The following is a 27560-nucleotide window of genomic DNA, read 5'->3' as shown; positions in this document are numbered from 1 at the left end:
ATTAATTGCAACAGTGTATGACTTAAAAGAGGAGAAGAGTAAAAGCAGCAGTATTCAGATTCAGCATCCCCACCACTGTTTCATGGGCTGAGACAGATGGGACAATTCAACACACTGAAAGAAAAGACTCAAGCCGAGGGTCGGGTCACGCACATGCTAACATCGAAGCAGATAATTCCCCCTTTTAAAAAAAAGAAAACCCGGGTTTCGATTTATTAAAAGTCAATTGAATTGACTTTTTTCTGCTTGGGGTGGTTTGATTTGGTAATCCCCTTTCCCCTTTTCAACCCAACCGCCAAATAAAACGGATTGACACAACCACCAAATATACTATTTTGATTCATATAGATGAGATGTAGATGTGAACAATTTGGGTGTGGGCTAGTTGATTTAGGATATTCTAGAGCATTATTCTTTAGCTCGTAGTTTTGGGTCGTTGTTCTTTCTTGACTACAATCCCAGTTACGATTTTATAAAAATACAAAAAAGAATGATTAAACATGGGTTTGGAGGAATAGGTTGGTACGCGTATTCATACGGTCATACCTCTGAATATAATGATGAAACTTCCTGCTGGTTTCCATAAGGGAATGGCATTCCCTTGCCCATGGTCAACATCCATAGATTGTCAATCAGTCATGAACAGTTTTCAAACTTGTTATCCTTCATCCATTTTGATGATCATGACTGGGTGGTTTCTAGAGGCAAGTACAGTCCAGGAGTTCATTGGGGCGGTGCTCCAATGGATGTCAATGGGCGATGCCTTAACTTGAAGACTAGAAGTGACCATTGGGGCCGACTTTGGAATATCTCAGAAGGCAAAAGAGAAGTAGTTTATGAGAATCAGTGTAGTTTTTAGAAAATCCCATCTTTCTAGACCTGTTAGCCAGTAGATGAAGAAGTCAGTCAAGATAAAGTTATTTGACCCTCCAGTGGATGTGGGTCCTGGTGTAATTCGCTCGTGGGTGTGGGGACACTGGATTGACAGGATAATGCGCAGAAGAGCAAGACTCCACCCCATCAAACATAGAATAGAAAGGAGTGACTGAACTAGTATAGCTGCCTAAACAGTGAACAATTTAATAGACATTGGGCCACTTATGCAGCCAGAAGAGTCCAGGGCTTCTTCATCACATACCCATTGAAGCCAGATGATACTAAATGACTTATGGCCCAGAGAAGTAAACAAATCCCATTTCACCGACTGTTTTGTCTCAAAGAAATCTGGCATTCTCTTTTCACTACAGATATCTCCTTCTAGCCTCGTTGCTTTTAGCATTGAATCCATTTGTGCCCTTTAGTCCTGATGTTTAGTCTATTGCGTATAAAGGGAAATGAATAGACATTTAAATCAATATTTAGAGCCCAACCCCGCACCTACGGCCACCCAGTAGGACAGCTTGACATATGCGTGTAAGTCGGATAAGCATTAACAATTGCACCATACACGATTATTACTTCCGAGATTATTCTAACATTACTTTCAACCCTAATCTTCCCCTTTGAAATTCTAAACCCAAATGCGATCTTAAAAGGACTTTAAGATGAATTTTGACCTTTAATGATCTTGGAAATTCAAAAGATGCAGTTTATCCAATAATTAAGGCATAACAAGATCATGACTGTTAGCTTTAGCCTGTTGAAAGGATCCTGTTTTACTGTTAGATCTTGCTGCTGACCATCTAATGCCAAATGCCCAATACCACAGCTATGCCAAAGAGAAGCAGAAGTGCAAAATCTCCACCTGGAAGGATGGACAACCTGCAAAATCCGAGCATGACTTTCAGAGTACTTCCTTCAAGCAGAATAAGGTTGATGGGTTATTCTTGCAAATATGGGGGATAAGTTGACCCCTTTAACCAAATAACCCAATAAGGTTAAGCTGGAAAGCCCATCATCCTGTGGGTGTTGGACAAGACATCCATTGAGCAAAATTCTTTTGGGAGGGTAATTGCATCCATTGAGCATCAAATGGTGCTTAATATTTGATTGATTAGATAAAGATTATTCAATGTGCAGAGGACCGCATAAATTCCGGAAAGATAAGTATTCTAAGAAATCTCAAACACTAACTTGATAGCAATTAATCTGGAATCCAAGGCCTTTTGAAATGTCACATTTCAAATATATTTGTTGAAGTGAATTCAAAATGGATGAACCGGAGAAAATTTGTCTTGACCATAGAATGTAGTCTAGGTCATATTCATAAAGATTAGTAGATTTTGACAAAATGAGAAGAATCTTTAAGAAAAAAAAAAACTTAGATTGTGGTTCATTTTACTTTCCTCTATCCAGGCAGGAAGTTGTTAGATAAATATAAATTAGTAAACAATGATCAAACTAGGGAGTTTTGACAATACCTGGATATCTTCCTGGATTGGTAAATGTATGTCATTACTGGAGGAAGAATACCAAACAGAAAGCAGTTTGCATAAACCCCAGCAAAATCAAGAGCTCTAGAGAAGGTCGAGTGAAAAAAAGAGGCTAAGAGAACTGGAACACCAAGAACAAGTGGTATTACAAGGATGTTTAATGAATTAAAATTGACCCTTCTTGACATCATTTTAGATTCTGAACGAGGATTACACCTTGATCCAATAAATGAAACCTTCCCCACATTTCCAAGATCACAGGCACTGGAATAAATAGCAAACCCAACCCTTCCAATTCCATCCTGAGAACAACCCACTTGAGGTTGAGAGCAAGATTGTTGATCAGAAAAAATTGTCCCAAAAATCAACTCTAGGGTATCCACAAGTTGTTTGGGGAAGCTAACAGCATACCCAATCAAGCTAGTTGCCAATGCTGAAAACGCAAAACCTTGAACTGCAGATAAAGCAGAGGAATGAACAGAAAGCAAGAGAGAGATGGGTTCTCCGGAGGTGGGTGGGTTAGTTCCCGCAAGTCCCAAAACAATCAAATTCCAGGATAAAACCATTAATAATGGAACAGCTCCACCGATCAGTATTGCTTGACGAACCTCAGATATAGTGTCGCCAGCAATCTTGCAAACAAAAGGGGTTATAACATGGAAACCTAATGTGAGTACAGTGACGGGTATGGCAGGCAAGACGGAGGAAAGGCCCCATGAGGCGCGAGAAAAGGAACCCATTATGCTATTTCTCGCTACAGATAAACCAATGCCCACAAGCGCAGATATGGAGAAAAGCATGAGAACGCATAGACCCCTGTTGGCAGCATCAATGACCTTGAAGGGAAAGAAGCAGATTACAGTTCCGAAGGCGAAAGGAAACAAGGCATGAGCGATTATAGTATTCAACCATGGAAACCACTGGGAGACAATAGAACCAATGCCCGACACACAGGCAACCAATAAAGAAAAACTGAGGGAGGCGTAGACTAGAGCGACGAAAGCCCCGAAACGATTTCCCAGAGTCTTAGTAGCGAGACCAGTGAAGCTCACTTCTGCAACCCCGTCTTCTTCCATGGCAGCAAAGCTGAGCTCTGCAACAAGGATTATAGAGGAGATAACATAGACCCAGGAGAGGAGGATGGAAATAGTTGATGGAAGTGGACCGGATCTTATGGTTGCGGCGGGCAAACCCAGCATTCCAGGGCCGACGGCAGTGCCAATAATCAAACTAACAGCACCCCAGAAGTTCTTCCCTTGGGTTTGTCGGTGGACTGGTAGAGGCTCGTGGGGAGCGGCGGCATGATCACCATAAGTAACAGAAATTGGGACATCATTGTGGTTCCTGGTACACCCTGTAATGAGGGTTAATCGGTGGCTGGATTTGGGGGTAGAGATGGGGTTAACACCGATGAGCTTGTTAGTTCGATTGTGGGGAATGGTGAGAGTTGGGAGTTGAAGATACCTCGTTGTTGTTGATGGGTTGGGTTTGGCTGGAGGAAGAGGGCGAGGCAGAAGCATATTGGCTTCGAGCGTGAATAGGATGCGATGCAATGATAGTTGGAGGCAGAACATAGAACTAGAAGCAGCCCAACGGAATCTTTCTTGGTCAGATTCGGAGTCCCAACTTTGACCCATCACGCCATTCAAATAGTATATGATAATAGGAGGAACTACATCTCAACATTATTTTATATATTTCGTATAACATAGATTATAGACTCATGTTGTTTTATATAATAATAAAATATATATATATATATATATATATATATAGGAAATTTAGATTAACTATCAAGCAATGAAAAAAAAAAATTGTAAACAACTTAGTAATTATTATTATCCCTCCACCTTACCACCTTCCTATTTCTTTTTTCAATAAATCTAACTCTATTAAAAAAACAAATTTATTTCTTTCTTATACGACTTTATGGCATCTTTAAAACATTTAAGATATAAAAACTTAAAATATTTTGCAATTATTAATTTTTACGATGGTGGAGCCTAGTCCAAGTTGGCAATTCATGGGCAATCCACTAGTGTAGGTTGGATCACCAAGAAATATAAACTTAGATGAATAACTCATCTTAGATGGGTAAAAAAAAAATGCAAATCACATTAGGTGAGTTTAGGGATAACATTTTACCTCACATCGTGTAAGAGGTATGACACATTATATATTTATCTGTGTCTACTTCTGACATGTCTTAATTACTATCAATTTCCTAACATAAATTGACTAAATAGTAATGCGTGACACCCAAAGATAAAAAGATTGGAAATCACGGATATATCGATTTTTCAATTTTATGGATATGCCAGAGAGATATATAGGTGAATATTTTGAAAAAAAATATCGATAGACGTAAAATTAATCAAACTTTATAAAAATATAAGAAAAACTTCATAAAAATGTAATTAGAAATATAGTAGACATTTTAAAATTGTTTTATTAAAGAATTTGTGTAGACCCCCTTGAATAGAAGGATTATTTTTATTCATTTTTCTTACCACCCCACAAGTGAGTTGTTTTGAGCGGGAAAATGAGATTAGAAGTGAGTTATTTTTAGTGCGGTCAGATTGGATGGAAAGGCAGAAACAGAGAGCTAGATTGGGACATGTAAAAGAAAAAGCTTGGGGGAAAGCAAAGAAAAAAAAAAAAAAGGAGAAAAAGATGAGAGGAATCAATTGAGAGGGAAGGCTCGTACCTAGGAAACCAGAAACAAAAAGCTAAAAGAAAAAGGTCCTCCATGAACATAGAAACTATAAATCCCATAAGCAAAATAGTGCAATTTGAAGCAAAAACAGCTAATGATAATGAACAGAGAAAAGGCTCAAGTTAACCTGCTGCATGGAAAGGAAAATATTCCAAAAGAGAGTACCGTCTAGAATGCTAACAAGAGATCCATTAAACAGAAGACACATTTCATTTTGAAACCTATGGGCTCCATGATTAGTGGGAAGAAAAACTAAAAGCCATATACCGACTTATCCTGATATGGAAATCATGAGAAAATGTGAGAAAAACAGAGCATTAGCACACATCCACCAACAAACTAACCAACCATGTTTAGGAACGACATGAAAGGATGAAAAATGAGGTCAGAAATATGAAAAAACATGGAAAATCACAACAAATGTACTTGGAGGCCTTTTTCTTTTAGCTTTCTGTTTTTGCTTTCCCTGGTACAACTTTTCCTCTCAACCAATTACTCTCCTCTTTTTATCCCTCATTTTTTTTTGCTTTCCCCCAAGCTTTTTCTTTTGCACGTCCCAATCTAGCTCTCTGTTTCTGCCTTTCCGTCCCATCTAGCCGCCCAAAAAACAGCTCACTTCCGGTCCCATCTTCCCGCTCTAAACAATTCACTTGCAGGGTGGTAAAAAAAAGTAATAAAAATAATTATTATATCTCATATATGTATAATATGATTTATCATATTTGATAATAATATCGTATGCATCGATAAAAATATGAATTTTATAAGTGTACATTTATTATTAAATTACATCAAATATTATTTCATAATAATATTATTATAATATGTCTAATTTTAAAATATATATCAATATTAAAATTATGAGTCATTTAATTCAATTATATTAAATGATATAAAATAAATTATGATATATGTATAATTTTTTAATATTTAATTAATTTATTAATGATATTAAAAACACTATGAATATAATTATTATGATAATTTTTATATTTTTGGTTATCAATTAAAAGAAATTTTTGTATTTAATTATAAAATAATTATAATTAATTTGCTCTCTAAAATTTTCTTTAAATGATGACTTTGAATATATATTTTTAATGTATTACATTTAACAAGAAGCAGACTTGCCCTAGTGATATGATGAGTTGGACCTCAGGGTTCAAGTCCCCTAAACGGCAAAAAAAAAGAAAAAAAATAGCAGGAGCAGTTGTAGCTTACTATAGTGTGTTGACCATTCGATATATCGCAAAAAAAAATTGCAATTTATTGAGAAATATTGTTTTTTTTTACGATATTTTCTTTCATGGTGATACCCAATCTTTATTTTAAACCTTTTTTATTTTTCCCTTAAACAGTACAAGTGATCATGACTAGTTAACACAAGTCATAAAGAAGAGGTCGAGGACCTTAACACTTCACTTAAACCTTTCATTCCATTAGTATATATAAAAACTTCCAACTCTTGCTCTTATTCTTATTGACTAGTCTATGGACTTCTTGTTTTGTCGATGCGAAAATTCGTGTGAGTTCTCTTTGAATTCTCCCTTTTTTTTTTTTGTGAAAATCAATCCAATAATTCCTTGTCTGACTTGACAAAGAAATTGTTAGATCATTCAATGCATCATAGTTCAAGGTCCAACTACACCAATGTATCGTAATTCACTTTATTTGCTTCATATAAAGAGACATAAAATGATCATAATCACATGAAAAAAACTATATTTTCATGTTTAATTTTTCTCATGCCTACAATTATGCGAGTAACATGTGATTGGGAGTGCAGATTTGTGATAAAAATTTGAAAAGAAAATTAATCACATGGATAAAAGTCAAGGCCCATCTTATGACGATGGGGATAAAATAGATGGACAACCCAAATTGGTTTGGGCCATATGGATAGGATTGAATCATAAAAGAGACGCCCTTTTCGGAATGTATCCAACGAATAAATGGCCAAGGGTCCCGTCAATCCTTTTCTCTCTGTTGCTATATTTTATAATTTATCCATTATTTCCCAAAGCCAAGGTTTTGGTAGATGGTCGATGGCGCTACGTGTTGCCACTTACATACGTCACGTGCCCCCCTCGTCAACCATGGAAACCGCCTTCAGACCACTGTTGGAAGAGAAACAAAATGGAAAGGAGAAAACGTAAGGGGGAAGTGTTTGTTATCCACATGGGGGCTGGACACATGGACTCCATTTCATCCATTAACAGCCCGCTCCGGTGGAGTATTTTGTGTCGTTTTTTCGTTGTTATCCATTTCCCATTTCCCTGTTTCCTTTCTTGTTCAACTTTCAAACCCCTCTTAAAAGAAGACAAAGCGATTTAAATCTCTTTATTCTCTTGGAAATTCGTTTCTGTTTCTGTGGGTTTCTTCGGTGTTTAGGTTTTCATAATTTCACGTCGATGGCCCAAATTTTGAGCAAGACTAGCGTGTTTTCCCCATGCCATCATCATCATCGTCGTTGTTGCGTCTCTGCTTTCCCCAATAATGATTATGGGCACCATAGATCAGCGGCCCCTGCTTCTGCAAGGGGGTTTCCATCTCTGAAACTGAAGCACCGCAATCTCAGATCGTTATCATCCTCTTCATCGAATAGTGACTTCCATGGCGGAAGAATCGTTCTTCAAGAGATTGGAAGCATGCCCAAGAGAAGAAATGCCCAAGCTTCTTGCACACTGGTCAGGATCTCCACATTCTCTATCGAAACTCCTTGTGTTTATCTATTTTTAGGGCCTTGTAGATGGTGTTTTTGGAGGACAAAGGCAAAATCCTTTTCCCCCCTTTAATTTCAGGCTTGGCTGTAATTTTGTGTTTGTGAAATCTACAGATGGGACTTGCCATTGGAAAAGCTCAGAAATGGTGGGAGAAAGGGCTTCAACCAAACATGAGAGAGGTGACCGGTGCCCAAGACCTTGTGGACTCCCTTCTAAACGCTGGGGATAAACTGGTTGTTGTTGATTTCTTCTCCCCTGGTTGTGGAGGCTGCAGAGCCCTTCATCCCAAGGTGCGACTCTCCTTTACACCCCTTCCCAAAAAAAAAAAAAAAAAAATCGATTGATATGGGAGGCCCTTCAAGTTATGGGTTTGTCTAAAATATGTCGTCATTGAGATGGATGCTCTGTTTTTATTTGGGCAGATCTGTCAGTTGGCAGAGATGAATCCAGATGTTGAGTTCCTTCAGGTGAACTATGAGGAGCATAAATCCATGTGTTACAGCCTCAACGTCCATGTTCTTCCCTTCTTCCGTTTTTACAGAGGGGCTCATGGCCGTCTATGCAGTTTCAGCTGTACCAACGCCACGGTTAGTTTTCATCTTCCTCGAATATTTGTGCTTTCAAATAACAGGCCTATCTGTTTCTCTTAATCTATCATTCCATTCTCAACCCAATTGGGATTTTATTTATTTATTTTTTTTTTGTGGCAACTAAATTGGGTTTGAAAGCATATTCGTTTAAACTTGGTTATATTTGGTTTAATGTTCTTGGGTTTCTTTCTTTTTGTTCTGATCTATGGATTATGATCGTATTTACAGATCAAGAAATTTAAGGATGCATTGGCCAAACACACCCCAGATAGATGCAGTCTTGAACCGACAAAGGGGCTGGAGGAGAAGGAGCTGCTGGCGCTGTCTGCTAACAAAGATTTCTCCTTTAACTACTCGCCGAAACCAGTGCCTACGCCTGCACAGGAAGAGATAGCAGTAGAAGCAACATCGGCAGCGGCCCCTTCAAATGCAGAGCTTCCTCCTCCTCTGCCTCTCCCTCTATCACTTCCTCTTCCCTCAACAAGCCTGAAGGGTTTTCATGACTCTGAAGTGAAAGAGAAAACCGTGGCCATGATTTAGACGGCATTCCCCACAGTCAATCTCATCCCTTCCCTGTACAGTTGTGTGTGTTTTTGTTCATATAATTCGTGTTTAGAAATTAACAAACCATAAAAAATCCAAGGCATAGCAAGTGTATGCCTCCATGGAGTTGCAGGCGTTTGGATTAATTTTTTTGGATCAAAGCCTGCTAATCTATGGGAGCTATCAAGAGGTAATATAGATGTGTGCTGAGTTTACTGGCTCTTTGGCCTCTTGTGATTGTAAATACTAAATAGGTTGCTCCTCTATTTGCTTCTTCAATATAAGAGCTCTTTTGCTTTTTCTTTTTTCTCTTTTTCTCTCTGTGTGGGCCTGTTGATATTTTCCTTTTTCTTGTCGATCAAAGCTTCTGGTAAAAGGAATGTGGGTTCCAGGAGTCCTGCAGCGATGGATTCTTCGCATCTCCCACGTAGCCTATGGCATGAGGATGAATATTTGTTTGAAAAAGGATTGGGTCGCTTTTGGGTGTTGGACCACAGGAGTAGATGATGATGAGTTTAAGGGTGGAAGCTACATTACAAAGCGATGGATAAGGTTGCGTGTATGTGGGTGGAGGCCTCAACGTGGCCTGCCTACCTTGACACGCTAAGCTAATGCGCTGTGGGGGGTCCTCTGTCCATTGCAATTTACTAATTTCAAGGCTTATCCTTTTCTCACCCACCCAATCCCATGTGTCCATATCAAGTTTAAGATCTTTAACTACTCAGCTGTCATCGGTGTAAAGATTGGCTTGAATGGACGTCACTCAGCACTCAACACTCAACAATGTCACACACTCTTCTTTTATTTTGAATATGTGTGGTTCACTTGATCCAAACCTATTTGCCCTCCCGAACACCCTAAGAGTGACGATTACAAAATATTATAACGGGTTCATTACTTTATATCTTATAAATGATCTTATTATTTTTAATTTAGATATTTTTTTTTTTACTTTGTCTTATATATTTTTATTATCATTTAATAATCTTTGTTTTACCATACATTTAAACGGTTTAGATTGTGTGTTAGATCATGTGACACCAAGTCTAAACTATATTTATTAATTACTTATTTAGTGATTTGGTCTAATTTTAAAACAATTAAAGATTGAAGCCAAAATGGGGTTGAGTGTCTAAGCTTATTTTAAAGCATATTCTAAATTTTATCCACAGATAAAATTAAGAAAAGAAAAAAACAAAGACCCAACAAATTTATTTGGTCATTGGAAAGTATCATTCCATTTCCTCTTCCTCACTCAATTTGCTTTTAGTACTCTCATCCTAGTATTTAGTGAAAATTAATGATTTGTGAATTGGTTATATCATTTCCATTTGAAATGAGACTATCAAGTTAAGGTCCATTGATTATTCAAAGTAAATTTGTTTTTCATTACTAACCTTGTGATAAAAATACTTAAATGTTTTCAATATTATTATGAGAAAGAATGATACTGGTTGTGAGTTTAAGAGGGTATTCGGTCAAATTTAATGTTTATTACTTAATAATTTAAGTTAATTTTAAGTTAAATTATTAACTTAAAATTTATTATTTAATTTTTATTTTAAGTATTAAATATTAAGGGTGTTTGATAATAATTATCCTTTCACTAATCTTAAATAATAAATTTATTTGTTAAATATCTATTTAAATATTATAAATACAAAAGATATTTATAAAAATATTTATTATAAAAGATGAGATGTGAATGTAAAGTTATAGTTGTAAAATATTATAGACAAAGAAGACAAAGGAGATTTGAAATTAAGACTAAGGTGGTGTTTTTTTTACTTAATTTTAAATAGAATTTTAATGTTTAATAGTGTTATGTATTAGGTTGTTTTTTTTTAATAATATTTTATTTTTATTAAACATTAAAAAGTAAAGAAAAATCAACATGTTGTTTTTTTCATTTAGCACAAAGTTTATAATAAATCAAAAAAAAAAAGTAGAAAAATAAGCAATCTAAAATATGAAAGTAAATTGCTTTTAACATAAAGTTAAAAAAACCGACATCCTCACTAATTATTTTAACTTAATACTTAAAATTAATTTTATTTTAAATCGTAATATTAAGTTATTTTATTAAACATGTTTAATCTATTTAATAACTTAAGTAAGTCATTAAGAGGTGTTTGCTAAAACTTGATATTTATTACTTAATTAATTAAGTTGACTATAAATCAAATTATACTTAAATTGTAAACTTAAAACTTATTACTTAATTTTTACTTTAAGTATTAAGGTTGTTTGATGAAAATAACTTAAAACATATTTTAAATCATCAAATTGATATATTTATTCTCATAAATTATAATTAGAGTAAATGAGGTTAAGTAATAATAAAGGTGGAGGAGTAAAAAAGGAGATAGTGTAGATAATTAGAACAAACAATGGTAAAAAAGTAAAATAAAGATGTAGAATTAAGAACAAATAAATTGGTTTTACTTAACAGTTATTTTTAACTTTTAAGTCATACTATTAAATCATATTATCATACATACTTAATTTATTTAATGATTTAAATTAAATTATTAAATCACTTTAAGTTATTAAGATGATTTATCAAACACTCGCTAATATATTAAATTGATTTTTTGAATATCATTTAAATATTGATAACTTAAGTTTTAAGAAAATTGGTTGTGGAATATGACGTTGAGCCAATCGCTTAAATTTTTTAAAAAATTGGTTGTGAGATATGATACGGAGCCTTAATTGAAGGGACATCACAATTTATTAAGATAATTGATTGCCGAATGTGATACCAGGCCTTTTTTAAACAAAGATGTCATGTGTCTCAAGTCTCAACCTCTCCTGTTGGGTCACACCCACGTACCTTTCTCGTGTGGCGCTTAGCATTAAAATGTCCCATTTGTTGGACCAAGGCTGAGCTCAATCAATTTGTATAGTGCAGGCTTTATACTTTTAAACCCAGGCCCAAGATTGGAGGAGGCCCATCCAAGGGTAGACTCATCGCTTGAGCCAGGCCCAAGCATGTTGAGGTTATGATAAAGCATACTTGACCAGAAGCAAACTTGAAAAAACGATGAATCTGCTTGACTACATATAAGAAATCATACAACATGAAAGCTACAAAGGAACTTCTACTATCAAAGCAGCCACTATGTTAAGAATTGAATTTCTTCTCCTAGGTAATTCGCCATCAATTTGGGGGGAGCCCAAGCCAAGCTGCAGGCTTCTGAACATGTCCAAATTCAGGAAGCTATATATCCTTGTATCAGTCACCAGCCGCATGGTGTTTTTATCTCTTAAGAAGAGCAAATGTTTCCTAATTTGCATATCTCTCAGTGTAGTCATGCAGGTTCCCCAGTTGGCCATTTGAAGCCCAAAAAGAAAGAGAGAAAACTTGCCCAAGCATGCATTCAAGAAACCAACAACAGAACCAGGCAGCAGCAGAGGGTCATACACTTTTTTCCACCCAAAGAAATACTAAAATGATAGAATAGACTGAAACCTTCTTTAGGTTTTATGGCTTGACCACCTTACATTATGAGACTAGATGAATGATTTTACAATGATCAATGTTTTCTAATCAATTCAGTCTAATATCAAACAGTTGTCAAATGGCTTAAATATTGGCTGGTGGCAACCGCTAATTTGGAATTAATTAAGGTAGAAACTCGTAAATCCATAGAAAATTGACACATTGAACATGATCTAAAAGGTTTAGTCTAACGAATGCACAACACATCTTAGCAAGAGCATTGAATCAACAGAAAAACCGAGAAGTTAAAGCATAAACGGAAGGGATTTGGCAAATGTACCTCGTCCCAACAAATTAAAGATCACATGATGCTAAAAGTAACTTCGTCACTAGACTGATTTCTGGTTAGAGAAAGAGATCAGTGCTGCGGCACATAATAGAGATAAATCGATCGTGAGGTCTTGATCTCGGACAATGCAGGAAGAAACAACAATTAATTATGATTCTTAGCCACAATAAGATTTACGCTGTAGAGAGCAGGTCAAGCCTTCGAAGAAGCTGCCTCCAAGTATTATTAATTATCACCAAAAGCCTAGCATGAGGAGCAGAAAGAAGCATGTAGCCAAAGACAACTTGCCGGCTTCATCAGTACTGTAAGCCTCCTTGGAGAAAGGCAGATGTCTAAGTAGAGAGTCGGCAAGTCATCCTTGGCTGCACCATACTTTCTGAGCCTACATGCAAGGCTGCGGGTGAGAGAGATGATAACCCTAGCAGAAACAGCTGCTATGCCTTGCGAGCAATGGGCTAAAATGGAGATGCAGAAAATACACCAGGGAAGAGAGAGAGAGGGGACGGAGAACCAAATGGAAAAGGGGAAGTACGGATGAAAAGGAAGGAGGAGGTTGATGAAGCTTTTATATAGAAGTGAAGGGAGGAGGAGAAGCAATGGCTGGATGGATGGAGCTATTATTGATGAACTGCTGCAAATTTTATGCATTATCTTAAATCGAGGTGATGAGGACAGCTCTTACAAAGGTCCAACGTTGGCCAGTGGCATAAAGCGATAAGGTTCCTTCCATGCCTCTCATTAGAACATATTGCCAAGAAAGGAAAAATTAGGTCAATATATAATTTTAAAGTAGCCCAACTTGAGTGCTTCTCAAATAGAAAAACTTCCAGAGTCATTGATGAGTTCACAATCAACCAAACGCCAACACGCTCAGATGGGCAATGTTAAAGTTCGATTTATTGCATCAGAATGGTGGTATGGAAGCTAAATGATTTTTCGGTCCTATGGGGCCACTTGCCTTGTGGATAGGATAGACTGCAGTAGGAGTAAATAATAAACTTGCATACATCCGAAGAATAACAGTGTATGTATATACAAAAAGGAAGAATGGTAATATCTTCTGTAAAATTGAAATGAAATAAATTATTACATATATTTTGCCTGGGAGGGAGCATTCTGCAATGTAGTACAGTAATAATGGATGCTCGTGTTTTCCTGGAAGAACTTATATTCACTGCAGAGGCAAGAAAAAAGGGGTCCATTTCAGATGAATGTTGCAGGAGAGGAAAATAAATGTGGGGAGGAAACATATAAGGGGCAGTGCAGTGGAGTCCTGCAAAAACGATTAATCTAGGGAAGTGAGGGACTCGAGGATCAAGGCCTGTTTTGTGGGGCATTGGCCCTTTGCTTTAGCACTCAATAGAAAATATAGTCTGGATTCTTCTCTCCCCCAAGGCCCATGTTCCTTGGTTTGCAAAAAAGAGAGTACTGTCCCCCTCATCAAGATAAATTTAGTTAAATCAATGAACCATACATGGGAATGAAATTTGTTCACTCAAAGATATCAATCTCATCACCCCTTAAGGCCTTAAAACCATATGGTTTATGGTATTAATTCCTTCATGAAAGAGTAGAAAACTAAAATCTAAAACTACACCCCCATCTGCACCTTATCCTTAAGTGGGTCTCACTCACTGTCTATGATAGCTGATCAATGACTGAAGTAACAGAAGAAGCAGATGGCCAAAAGAAATAACAAATCCAACTCAAAAGGAAAAAGAAAAAGTTGAAGACATGGAAAGGACTTGTGCAAGTAGATGGAAAGAAAAGGGATTGACATAAGAGTGGTATTATCCTGAGACTGCAGCTGCATTTATTAGACAAAGAAAGCTTTGTCTTTAGTTGCACAATGAGAGATCAAGTGATCAGGCAAAAGCTAATACATAAAACCCTTAATTCCATCCTATGGATGATACCCAACCACGCCCAACTCTTGAGTAATTTAATCTTAATCCGCCTTAACGATAATTTCCCTTCATTCAACAGAAGAAAAAGCAAGGCAGATGGGCTTTTCAGGAGCACTGCAGCATAGCACATGATCACTTTTATCTCTAATCCAATTTTGTTTTGTTGTATAGTTATTGAATTGGGAAAGGACAAGTGTTTGGTCAAAAATTAGATAAACAAATTTTAAACACTCCATTGGGAAGATCTCAGTTAGGGCAAAAGGGGCGACTCTTCTGCTCATCGTATCATCTTCATATGTATTAAGTATTAAGTAGAGCTACAAAGGGCCATCATAGGTAACTGCAAGTGGGTCCTCAAATTCTTGCTCTTCACTTAACCCAAGAGACAGATTCTGCATCCCATCAATTTGAGGGAGAGAGTGGCTTTACTTGCCCTTTTCAGGTAAGAATAAAATTTGTGTGGCTCAAATTCTTTTTTGATCAACTCGTGCATAAATATATCTCTATTTTTTCAACTCCGTGTGAGGAAGATTGGTAGACTGTGTTCTTATTGTTTTATCCTATTTTGTTGGTTCACATCCTTTCTTTTCCTCTCCTTTCAACCTTAAAAGAGAACTCTAGGTCTCTCTAACTGGGCCTCCTTTTGAAAGTTGGAGATTCAAAATTAACTAAAAGGTAGCAGACAGGTATAATACTAGAAAACCCAAGGAAAGAATATCTAGAAGCTCTCATTTTTTTTTTCCTGAACAAAAGATCCCTTTTAAAAGATCAGATTGACCACAATATCATGACCCATCACAGAAATCTCTTGGAAATGGCAACCCTTTAGCACAAGCTTTTCAAGATGATACTACCCATGTTAATGGCTGAATCTAAGCTTTAAAAATCCAACTGTGAGATCTCTGGGAACTCACAGTTTCTGAATTTAAAGGCTTTTATGGCCCCCATCTGCCTTAGATTTCTGCAAAGATAAAAATAACCCTAATAAGAATAAGAATATGAGCTTTCACAGAAGTTTGGTTAAAGCCCAAAACTGAATTCTAGAGAAGAAATGCAGCAGCTCCAATTCAACAAGAACAGATTGCAATGGAGCTAAACCTTGGACTCTTTTTTGCCCATAACGGTAGTGACAGTGCATATGGGTGTAGAAGAAAGTGAAAACTGAAAAGGAGACAGGTGCAGTGATGTGTGGAAATAAAAATATTTTCTATCATTTTTTTTATATATTCAGTTGTAATAATATTTTAATACTGTTGAGATATTTCTTATCATGTGTCTGCAAAAATCTTATTAATTTTAGCATATAAAACCAAATAATTTAACGATATTAATGTGTAATAAAGGGGGCACTTCTTCCAAAAAGGAAGAGTGGATTTTTACTCACTAATTTTAAAAAAAAAATCATAACAGTTTTATCTTCACCCATATAAAAATATTTTAAAATATATCTATTTTTTTCATAATTCAAATAATTATCACTTGAAATGACCCTCATGTTAACAACACCAATTAAAAATATTAAAAATTAAAAATACAATTAAAACTAAAAAAAAACTTTAAATGAAAAAATATAAAAATAAAATATTAATTTTCACTTCTTTAAATCACACTAATAAAAAATATAGATTCAAGAAAGAGTTGGAAATACAATGAAAATCAATATTTCATTTTTTTAAATTTTTAAGTATTTTTTTGTTTTAATTGTATTTCATTTTTAAATATTTTAGATTTAATTGTATGATTAATTTTTAAAATTTCTTATTTTATTGTTGATGTTAATTAATAAAAATTTTATTCAATTTTATTAAAAAAATTAGAAGATGAGTGGATTTATTTAATTCAATATATAAAATCATTATTAATTAGAGAATTAAAAACATTTTATTTACTATTTGAGAATTCTGGAGAATTTTTTTTAAATGGTTTGTATATCATATTATATTATAAAAAAAAAATTATAATATGTTTATTTGTAAGATAATTTTATCAAATTAAAATGATAATTTTTTTTTTTGATAAATTTATTTAATGTTATAAGTAAAGGTGTCTTTTAGAAAATAATTATCTCATTTATAAAAAAAATACACATAGTTTAAAAATACTTTTAAAAAATAAAATTGATTTATAAAAATTGAGATTTCTTTTTCTATATTTTTCGAGAAAGACAATTCATAAAATCTTGCCACCACATATTTTTAGCAATTTATCGTATTTCTTTAAATAATTTTAAAAAAAATATTTTTACTATTAGAAAAATAAACTTTGTTAAAATAAAAATAAAGTTATTGTAAAAATGAAATAAAATATTAAAAATAATTAAATAAAAGTCATCATTGGAATATATTTACCTTAATTTTTTTATATGTTCAGTTTTTTTTTTCATTTACCATAAATTAGATTTCATCCTTATCATCATAATTTATATTTTATATCTCTATCTACTTTATTATATTAAAATTTTAAATATCATATAAATAAATATATATATATATACATATACATATATATATATATATATATATATATATATATATATATAAATGGATTAAAATAAAATAAAAAAAATTAAAAAGTAAAATAATAATAATAATAATAAGATAAAATTCATGTAATGAGATTAGTTATGTTTTTTTTTTAAATCAAATCATTTATAGAAAAGTATATGATTAGTTGGTGTTTGTTTTTTAATTGAATATTTTGATTTTTTCTATTAAACTAAAAGTAACCTATTAATATTAACCAATATAACTAAGTCAAACTTATTGATAATAAGTTTATTTTGGTTATATTGATTGATATTAACATATTATTTTTAGAATAATAAAAAATATCAAAAAAACAAAAGATGATGCGAATTTATAATAAAAGTTGAATTAATAAGGTGTTAAGAACGAAAATGAATTTGAAAATAGCTATAAATGTTTCTTAATTTTGTAAATGCTTTGATACAAAAATTAAGGGTCGATTTGATCATATTTTCTTATACTTATTTTTAAAAATCGTTTTTAAGTTAACTCATTAATAAATTCAATATAAAGTATTGTTTGATTTGAAGTTCATTTGTATAGTGAAACAATTTATAAAAATATGATTATGTGTAAAAAATAATAATAAAATCATTATAAACAAATTTTTGTCCATAATTTTTTTTATATTAATTGGTTCACTATTTGAGTTTTAAATTATTTTAAAAATTATTATTCTTATCAATGAATTTAATGCATTAAATATGATTTTATGTAAAAGATAAACAATAAAGTTGTTTTAAATTAATTTTTGTTTAGAAATTTATAGTATTAATTAAATTACTATTTGAGTTTCTAAGTTGTTTTAAAAAAATATTAGACTCGTTAAAGAATTTAACACATTAAATCTTGTTTGATTTGAAATTTATTTGTTCAGTTAAATTTTTTTGTAAAATTATGAAAATATGTAAAAAATAAACTAGTTGAGTTGCATGACTTTTTAGTACTCATTAAATTGATTTTTAAAAATGAATAAATGTTATATAAAAAGTATAGTTTGATTTTGAATTTACTTAATTAATGACAAAATTTTATTAAATTGAAAGAAATTCATACAAACACTTGTAATTTAAAGGAATATTATATTTAAAATTTTTCCATGGAAAAACACAAAAAACAAGAGTGACAAGATGTTCGAATTTATTTGTTTTTTTATGGTTTTTAAATTTCTCAATGGTTTCTTTTTGTTACAAAAAAAAAAAAGGTGAAAACTTTAATCTATTTTATAAAAATCTGCTCTCTATTTTACTTTTTTTTTTTTTTTTAAAAAAAGCTAGATATAAAGAACAATAATCAAATAGTCCTATAAAATTTTTAAAAATAGATTTTTGTTTTTAAAAGTAAAAAAATTATTTTTTAATCATCCGACCAAACAAACCTAGGTATTTGATAAACTTTTAAAAGACTAAAAAATCACTTCACCTTCTTTTTGGAGTTGTATAAGTAGTAAAAGTCTCTTTGATCATTATTCTCTACTTTCAATTTTTTTAAAACAAAGTGAAATAAAAAAACTAATTCGGTTTTTAGAAACAAAGTGAAATAGAAAACAATGAAGTTATTTTCATCGGTTTTTAGAAACAAAATAAAAATATAGAAAAATTAAAAAAAAAACACAAAAAAACAAATAAAATTGAACTGGATACTATTATTTTTCTCTTTCAATTATCTAAGACAAATACCAAAAATCTTCAAATAAAAAGTGTTTTTTTCTAAATTTCTTTTAATTTAAATTTTTTTATTAAGAAAATATAATCCAAATCAATAAATAACTGATACATAAAATTTATTAATTTTTCAAAATAATTTGAAATTAAAAAACCGATTTAATTAATACCAAAAGTGATGGAACTTAATAATATTAAAAAAGTCATTAGGCAAAATTCATTTTAATGACTTGGTTAGTTTCTTCTTTACATATATTATATTTTTATAAATATTTTAATTAAGCAAATAAACTCCAATTAAGTAAGACTTAAAGTGATTGGATTGGGTGTAATAATTTTAAAAAATAACTTAAAGAGACTAAGATGTATTTATTAGAGCAATCGAAAATTGTTTTATTGGATCAAGATATCCACATAGAAAAAAAATATGATCATTTGAGTATTGATTATGTTGATTATCTTAAATATCTAGTAGGTTTAAAACCGAGTTAATAAATTTCATTCCTTATATTATAAATTTTAAATATACTCATTCAACCTATTGGATATTAGTTGTAAATAGGTTATAAATTAAGTAAAATATAATTAATAATTTAAATTAATTTATGAATCTTTTAATTTTAAATTTTAAGAATAATCTGGAATTCAAAAAACCAATTTAATCAATTACATATTAAATCAAAATATTTTAAAATATTATATTCATAATTGAGTATTAAATAAAGACCTTACTTATTTATTGTTAGAAATGTTAAATTTGGTTGGTTATTTATTTTAAATAAAAAATTAATAATAATAATTATTATTCTTAAAAAAAAGGAAAGATGTTAATATTCTTATATTTTTAACATATACTAAAATAGTATTTCTTTTTTATAAAAAAAATATAATTTATGATTTTATTTTTTAATTTATTTGTAATTAAAAAAATGTTTTTATCTTTGAATAAGATTTGAATTAAATTAATGCATACAAGTTGAAAGATGAAAGTGTTTTTTTTTTTTTAATTGAGGGAGAACACAAATAAATTAAAAAAAAAAAGATTCCATAAATTTCAGATTTAAAAAAATGAAAATAAAATTTAAATTTAAAAAATTATATTCTATATGAATTTCAGATTAAAAAGAAATTATTATTATTATTTAAAGGAGGAGGAGGATGTGGCGAGAGTATTTTATGATTGATACCCAGTAATGAATGTGATCCAAATCTGGGAAATTGATATGTTTGGAGCAGAGTATGAAGTAGTGAATAGGTGGATAGCGTATTTTATTCTATTCACTTAAATAATTACCCAATAATACGGCTTTCATTCTCTGTCAAACAGACCAAAAGAAAAAAAGGCAGAATATTTCCTCTCGCATCACAGAATCGCCGCCCATCATCATTCCGGAGCTAGGGTTTTCTTTTCATCATCCTAACCCTAACCCTAACCCTAATAATCCCAACAGATTTCGAGGTATGGATGTGTCTCTTCCTCTCCTTCTCTCTCTCTTTCTCTCCTCCAATAATTCTGGGACTTTCCTTTGTCCCAAAATCTTTTTTTTTTTCTTTTTTGTGTTTCAGGTGCCAGCTCCGTGTTCCTATGTTTGCTTTGAAATTGTTTCTTTTATGCTTGCTTTGTCAAGCTTTGTCAGTTGCCTCATCTTCTCCATCAGTTTTGTGTTTGTCATTTATGCTTAATTTCATTAGGATCTCCGCAACTCTCGTGGTTATCTTTCTCTGAGGATTTGTTTGAGCGATATTTGCTTTCTCTTCCTTTTTTTTTTTTTTTCTCTTTCTGTTGAAAACTTGAAATTTCGTGTATGAGTTCAATTTTCCCCCTTCTTTCTTTCCTTCCTTTTTTTTTTTTTTTTGTCTTCAGGTAAGGTTGAAGATTTTCAGTGGTGATTAGTTTTGAATTTGATAGTGTTGTCATCCACTGTCCCCATTGTGAACATAAATTGTCGGTCGTAAAAGGTTTCACTAAATTTTAAAATCCTGCCTAACATTTTTTTTAGGAATATAATTATCAAATGATGTAAATTGTTTCGACTTATTGTCAGTTTCTCTAATTGCAAATTATTGTCTAAAATTATTGTTTTTTGATCCATCAGGCCCTCTGCCTCAGTGCATGTAGTTGTTATTCTTCAACCCTGATGTCTTATTTTAGAAAATAGAAAAAAAGAAAAAAAAAAAAGAGGTAAAATGCTGTCACAAATCATTTGTAAGGGGATAGTCTGTAGTTATGGTCTCACAACTTCGGTGACAGTATCCTAATCTCAAAGATTCAGTAATTGAACTGATCACTACATGAATCTTGGTCAAATGCCTCTCAATTGTTGGTAGCTGAAGAATTGTTTCCAGAAACTTCTAATAATTGAATAAATATTAGTTTTTTGCCCTAGTTAACAATATAGGATGCTTGTGAGATGAAACACCCAATGCAAGAAAATATAGAACACTGTTCAATGCATAAAGCCATGATTCATTGAACCAGAAAACCACATTGATTGTCAGATAGGTTTAGAAGTGATAATGAACAAGTTCTCTTGTTAACTTCTTAGAGCTCACTTGGTATCCCACAGTTGAGAGTTAAGACTGCCATAATTGTTGAGAAGTTGATCCTTTTTAATGTTTTCCCCTAGATTTATAGGGCATCATTTGGAATAGCTTCATATTTTTGGCTTTAACCGGAAGATGAAGCCAAAGTCATAATTTTCAAATGGCAACATTAGTATTATAAAAGTTTTATTAAATGTGAAAGAACTTCTTACATAAGCCAAAATAAAGCTTCTACAATAAGTAACATTTTCTTAACTTCCATATTAAGTTTTTATTTATTTATTTATAAGTCATAAGCTCTTTGAACAAAATCAATGAAACAGATATAGGAGCTCTTATTGAGCTTAAAAAAAAGCTTTTGATTTCTGAGAAGTCAATCCAAACAGAGCCTACCTAAGCCTCAAATAATGGGGTTTCCACATGGCAGAAACTCTTTTGTGAAAGACATTGATATTTAAGGGAGTGGAATTTGTCTCTTTTTTAACTGCTTTATTGGTAGAGGTGGACTGATATGGTGTTTGTCTGCCTTTTTATGGGTGGGGTGTTTTTTATATACATAATATATAATAGGGTTTTCCTGCCTTATTATTATTATTATTATTTGATAGGAAACCACGGTTTTCCTGCCTTATTTGCCCTTTGAATCATAACCTCTTTTACCTATCAAACAAAAAAAAATAAAATTAGGGAGACGAAAACAATATAGGCTTTGTAATCGAATTATATTGCATGGAAAAAGAAGGATAAATAGTTGTCTCATCGTCGTGTTGTTGTCACCACTAGTTTGCAATTGGGAAAAGAATAATATGTTGTGTGATCTATGGTATCTACAAGAAACTGTAGTCAATATGGCTAATGTAAAATGGAGAGGGGAGGCTTCTGTCCACCCAGCTTGTGTAGATGATGGTTGATACTTCTGTCCATTGAGAGGAAATCTGTATATAATAAGTCTAACATATGGTCACATGATATACACAGATTTTTTTAAAGGTAATAAGAGGGCTTACATTATAAACATTTTAAAACGTGAAAACAGTACACACGAAATATACACAATGCCCCAAAAAGGCTAGGCAGTAAGAATACATGATATACATATATAGATTAATGCCTATAAAAAAAAATGATTTACAAATATAGAATAATGGACTTAAATTAAATCTGTGAGTGATATTCTGTAAAACCTCTGCACCATCGATGTTAAATGCAACCAATGAGATAGATTTTGAATCCTTCTTATTCTTTGATTCCATTTGCAAAATTAGGCAATACAACAATATATTATATTAAAGATGTTTCAAAAGATTTTTTTTTTTTTTAATTTCAAAAAGTACCAAAATAAAGAACATTTTTCTGGTGACATTTGCTAGACATTATGAACTTAAGGAATTGCCTGAGGATTGTTTTAGTTCCATGAGAAACAGGGTTTTGAATAAAAATAGTTGGAATTTTAATACTTGCAAGCTTAGTTGAATTTATCTAACCCTATGGTTAGTTGTTAATTAGAGAACTCAGGTTTTTTCTTCTCTTTCCTTTTATAAATTGCTTTGCACTCCACACTGGTACATAATTCCCTTTCTTTTATGCCACTTTTGCATGTTATCTTTAAGCTAGGGACTTTGTTGTTCTGGTCTTAACATGCTCCACCTCTCAGGCAAAATACTTATATGGAATGCTGCCTTGAATGAAGTGCAACAGGAGAGCAAGCAACAAGCTGAGTCTTCTGGAGTGGTAAATTTAACCAGAAAGTTGCACAATCACCAGTGGATTTTGAAGTGCTTGTGTATATGCTTTATTGTAACATGAGAGTTCAATAGTCCAACTTGTTGGATTCACTCTGCTGGGAAGTTATTAACCTCAGTCGAATTTTTCTTTGATGAGAAATACTGGTTTCAATCCTTGATAGGCTTGCACTAGATCACGATACTTCTTTACTGTTGGCAATAGAAAATAGCTAACACGGGTGCACTTTGTTGTGTGGCCGCTGGGCCACATGAAGCAAAAACAAATACAGGTGGAGACCACTCCACAGATCATGGAGAACCACAATGGCGGACAAACTCTAGCTTTTCTCCTCCTCCATTGCGGACATGGGATTGTAGATTGCAATCAGACGGTTTGCCTCATGGGTCCTATGGTGCTCCAGAACATGGTTCATCATTTTCCTTAAATAGCAAAGGAAACAGAAGTGGGGTGGACAGCGACGATAGGTATGCTAACCATCATCATTCTGTGTCTGACGGTGCACTTTCCTATTCTGGTAGTCCACCTGATAATTACCAGGCACCCCGCTGGACCTCACCAATGCTGAAATTCAATCTTGGGGAGTTTGCTACTTCTTCCATGGGAGGTAAGTCAGCTTGATCCTTCTTAGTAGATGTAGCATAATTTGATATTTCAAAGGATCACTTTTGCAAAGGGAAATTAGGTTTACCTCTTCTGCCTTTCCCAGAATTTCTGGGGTGCGCTTAACCACTTATATTTGTGACTTTGGCTGTTTTAATGAACTTTGAAAGTGGTTCTAGTGCTGCTTGTTTCTTATTCAAGCTAATTCCTTGAATGGCAAAGAAGGATTTTGAAAACAGTTACATGGTCAGAAGTTAAAACAGACATGGATTAATAATTGTTACTGTTTCGTCAAAGGGAATGAACAACTGTGCTCAAAATCCTACATGGAAGATCTCTGCATGAATTGATGATTAGCTAAACATCCTATGCTTATAAAAATCTTTAATGAAACACCATGTTGTGGTGTTCTTTATTTTTACTTGGAAAATAAGGATATCATTGAGCTCAACAATTCATTGAGTATATGTCTGATTCCTTTTCCTTCTTCTTTTTTTTTTTTTTGATGATGGGCCTTGAAGCCCTGGTCCATTTTGTTGCTTCTCTAACAAATTCTCATCTTCTATCCTCTTAAAGTTTGCAGAGTGTAAGTACCATAGCTGACATATGTTTTTTATTCCACCTTGAATTAGATTCAGAGCCTCGTCTAGTTTTAAATGTGTTCAAAGTTCTCTGGAATTTAGCTCTCAGACATCATAAGGGATTGAAAATCCAGTTTAGCCTCCTCCCTTGCTAGAGTTCCCTTAGTGCCTTTTCCCATTTGCTTTGAGTTGAACATTGATGTTTGTGTTCAGTCATATATAGGTCTTAGAAGCATATGCAAAGATTGCTAAGGAAATGTTATATCTTTTCCAGTTCAGTACGGCCATCTTGTTTGCCAAGCTTGTTGATGTGAAGTGGGCTTCCAGGCACAATTCAGATATTTTTACACTATAAGGAGATTCCCCACTGACAAAGACTGGTCAAATTTCTTTTCTGGGATTTGCTCTGATTTCTCTATAAGTTAACATGGAAGCTGACTTCTTATCTAAGAAAGGATCGATGACACTGGAAAGCTTCACGGTTACCTTTCTTGTGTATTCATCAGCCTTTTATTTCTTGTTTTTCTCTTCCATTTTCTCTCCTTTACAGGGGAGAAATATTTTCCTCTCTATGTCATAGTCTTTCTCCTTCAAATGGAGAGGTGGAAGCACTTCCTGTGCACCATAGCAAGAGTGTTGGAAAAAGGACAAGAGAAGTCAATAAGGTTTTAATTAGTTGTTATGATGCTCTTTGAAGCAAAACGTGAGGCTTAGTGCTGCTGCTTTAGTAATGTACATTTTTTCATCAGAACCAAATTTCTATATCAGATATAAAAAAAGTACATGGATGCACTGATAGTGTTTTTCTGTGAGATTGGTTGTATAGACCTTGTTTCTAACCTACCTTGTTTCTAACCTCTGTTGTTCGCTGATCCTTTTTACACTTTTCCTAGACTTCCTGTGTCATTCTAGTTTGGCCATTTTGCTCTACTTTGCCGGTTCCAACAATCATTGGCCACTCCCTTGCCACAAATTGCCATTGTACCATGTTTTTAATATGCTTATTTTAAACCCTTTTTTATAGGCATACTGTGACTGAAAATTCAGTTGATCCTCGAGTTTGTCTAATGCTAATTACAGTCCTTGATCATGTCCATTTTTTTAGATACTTCTCTTGAAGCCATGTCATTTTATTTATGTGCTTCTTTGAGCCAGTTAACACCATGTCAAGGTTCTTTTCCTCTCTAAAACTTTCCAGCAGTTGCTCTAGGTAAGAGAATGGATTCCATAGTTGATTTTCTTGACATAATACTGAACTGATTTTTTGTTTTATATAAATTTTGTTTTAACTATGTAATCCTTACCCGATGGACTACTCCCATCAATTTGTTCATTGCTTAAAAATTGTTCACACCCATTCTCCGTTGTTGCATGTGAGGAAAAAAAGCAATACCCTGTATATATGTAGCTTACCTTACTAATATCTGTTTTGAATTTCTCAACTGTACATTTCTTTTAGTTTCTTTGACCCATGATTTCACTTCACTTAGTTGCCATGTTGTGAGGTGAGTCAAAACAAATTTAGAAACACTAGCTATATAACTGTTGGAGAGTACCTGTGCTCATCTGTGTTTATTCAGCTTTACTTTCACTGAATCTGTTGTATGTCTGGCCTTGTTTGAATTGTTCCTTACCTTTGTTAAATTCTAATTACATTTGTTTATTTTTTGAATGTATCATTATCAGGATCAAGGTCAGAGGCCTTTTGGCTTCCCCACTCCAACGAGGTGACTATTTGCTTCAACTTTATTGACAAATATAACCTAAAAAAAAAGAAAAACTGCTATTGAATGCCTTCTCTCTTTTGATGTTCATTTTGCAGAGACGGTATACTGCTAGAGCATCTGCAACATCTCACAGTTTTGGGTCCCCATCCTCACTTCCTGAGTCTTGCCAGTGGGAATTATCTACAAAACAGTCTCTTTCTCTCCCCACTCGCAACTGCTCTGGTCGGCGCTCCTTTATGTCAAAACCTGTTTACCCATTAGTGTTTCGCAACCCTGTTTCAGACTGTGAAGCCTTTGGTGATGCAGAGAGACCTAGCCTTGGCAGGCTCACACCGAGTGATGATCAGATCCCACCATCTCATTGGCCTGACAGCAATTCAAGTACTGAGCACAAGTTCCATAGAAGCCTCACAGAGCTTCAAAAGTTGGAGACATCGCCTGATCCCAGTGCGAGCTCTAGAAGGGAGGGTTTCAGGTGGAGCAGTGCCAGTAGTTTTGACATGGGGTTTGACGGAGAAACCTTTGACATGGCGGAGCACATGGATGTAGAAAGCCAGAGATCCCCTGTCTGTCCTGTGGGAGATCAAAGGTGTGGAATTTGCGGAAAACTTTTATGGCAGAAATCTCCATGGAGTTCACATCGAATCATGAGAGGTAGTGACATGCCAATTGCTGGGATACTACCCTGCAGCCACGTGTTTCATGCAGAATGCTTGGAGCAAATGACCCCAAAGGCCCAGATTCATGACCCTCCATGCCCCATGTGCTTGAAAACAATTGGAACATTGGAGGAATCCCCGGCCGTGTCGGAACCCTTGCAGATGGCTTTAAGAACAGTAAGGCGGAGCAGAGGGGTTGTGATAAGTGGTGGCCAAGGAAACCACAGGAATGATGAAGCTTCATGCAATGACAATGACAAAGAAAGTGTGAGAAGGAAGTGGCTTTGGACAGTGCCTCGCCCAAACGGGGGCAGTGGCTCCTTGCTAAAGAATCATCTTAAAAAGCATTTCAAGTTTAAAGGGAAGATGGGTCAAGATTTCTTCAATAGAAAGGTTTTCTGCAGGAATGGGAATGGGGCCTCATCTTCTACCTCAGTCCAATAGTTTCATTTATGTTATTCACTTGATTGTAGTTTTCACCGGGTGACATTAGAATTTTGTAGGATTTTACATGCGTGTTGAACTGGCTTTTTCTTTTTCTTTCTTTTTTTCATTTTTTCTGTTTCCTTTTAGCCCTCTTGAGATATAAGCATCTGGGAAAAAGCATACTAGTTTTAAGAGTTAAGTTACCAATTTTAATATTAATTCCGATCAATGTAAGTTTTGGCTACTGTTGTTGGCGATGGTGATTGGATTCATGGATTCCATTCTCACATTTTGATTTTTGAGACCTTCTCTTCATGTGCATCAATCAGACAACAATCAAAAAATTTCAGCCTAGTTATGTTTTTGCTACTATTGATTCGGCAAGACATTCCAGGAATAAACAAACATATCATAACACCCAATGGGCATTCGAAGTTCAAACC

At 33.6% G+C, this 27560-nt stretch overlaps 3 protein-coding genes across 3 annotated transcripts; 2 read left to right on the top strand and 1 right to left on the bottom strand.

Annotated features, from left to right (window-relative positions):
- Positions 1-1351: 1351 nt before the first annotated feature.
- Positions 1352-3970, bottom strand: LOC117919993 (tyrosine-specific transport protein). Its single transcript, XM_034837327.1, has 2 exons — positions 2361-3970; positions 1352-1761 (listed from the first exon to the last, which is right to left on the bottom strand). The coding sequence occupies exons 1-2, from the start codon at positions 3944-3946 to the stop codon at positions 1683-1685; spliced, it is 1665 nt and encodes a 554-aa protein (XP_034693218.1). The 5' UTR covers positions 3947-3970; the 3' UTR covers positions 1352-1682.
- A 3181-nt stretch (positions 3971-7151) lies between these two features.
- On the top strand, positions 7152-9253 carry LOC117920861 (thioredoxin-like 1-1, chloroplastic). The gene is made up of 4 exons (XM_034838524.1): positions 7152-7775; positions 7925-8101; positions 8234-8398; positions 8630-9253. Exons 1-4 carry the CDS (start codon positions 7500-7502, stop codon positions 8939-8941), a joined length of 930 nt encoding a protein of 309 aa, XP_034694415.1. The 5' UTR covers positions 7152-7499; the 3' UTR covers positions 8942-9253.
- A 13763-nt stretch (positions 9254-23016) lies between these two features.
- Positions 23017-27374, top strand: LOC117920696. The gene is made up of 4 exons (XM_034838289.1): positions 23017-23109; positions 23326-23728; positions 25992-26032; positions 26128-27374. Exons 1-4 carry the CDS (start codon positions 23017-23019, stop codon positions 27133-27135), a joined length of 1545 nt encoding a protein of 514 aa, XP_034694180.1. The 3' UTR covers positions 27136-27374.
- The last annotated feature ends 186 nt before the right edge of the window (positions 27375-27560 follow it).

This window comes from Vitis riparia, chromosome 8, assembly GCF_004353265.1.
Source record: "Vitis riparia cultivar Riparia Gloire de Montpellier isolate 1030 chromosome 8, EGFV_Vit.rip_1.0, whole genome shotgun sequence".
NCBI lineage: Eukaryota > Viridiplantae > Streptophyta > Magnoliopsida > Vitales > Vitaceae > Vitis > Vitis riparia.
This window is presented reverse-complemented; position numbering and strand designations above follow the sequence as displayed.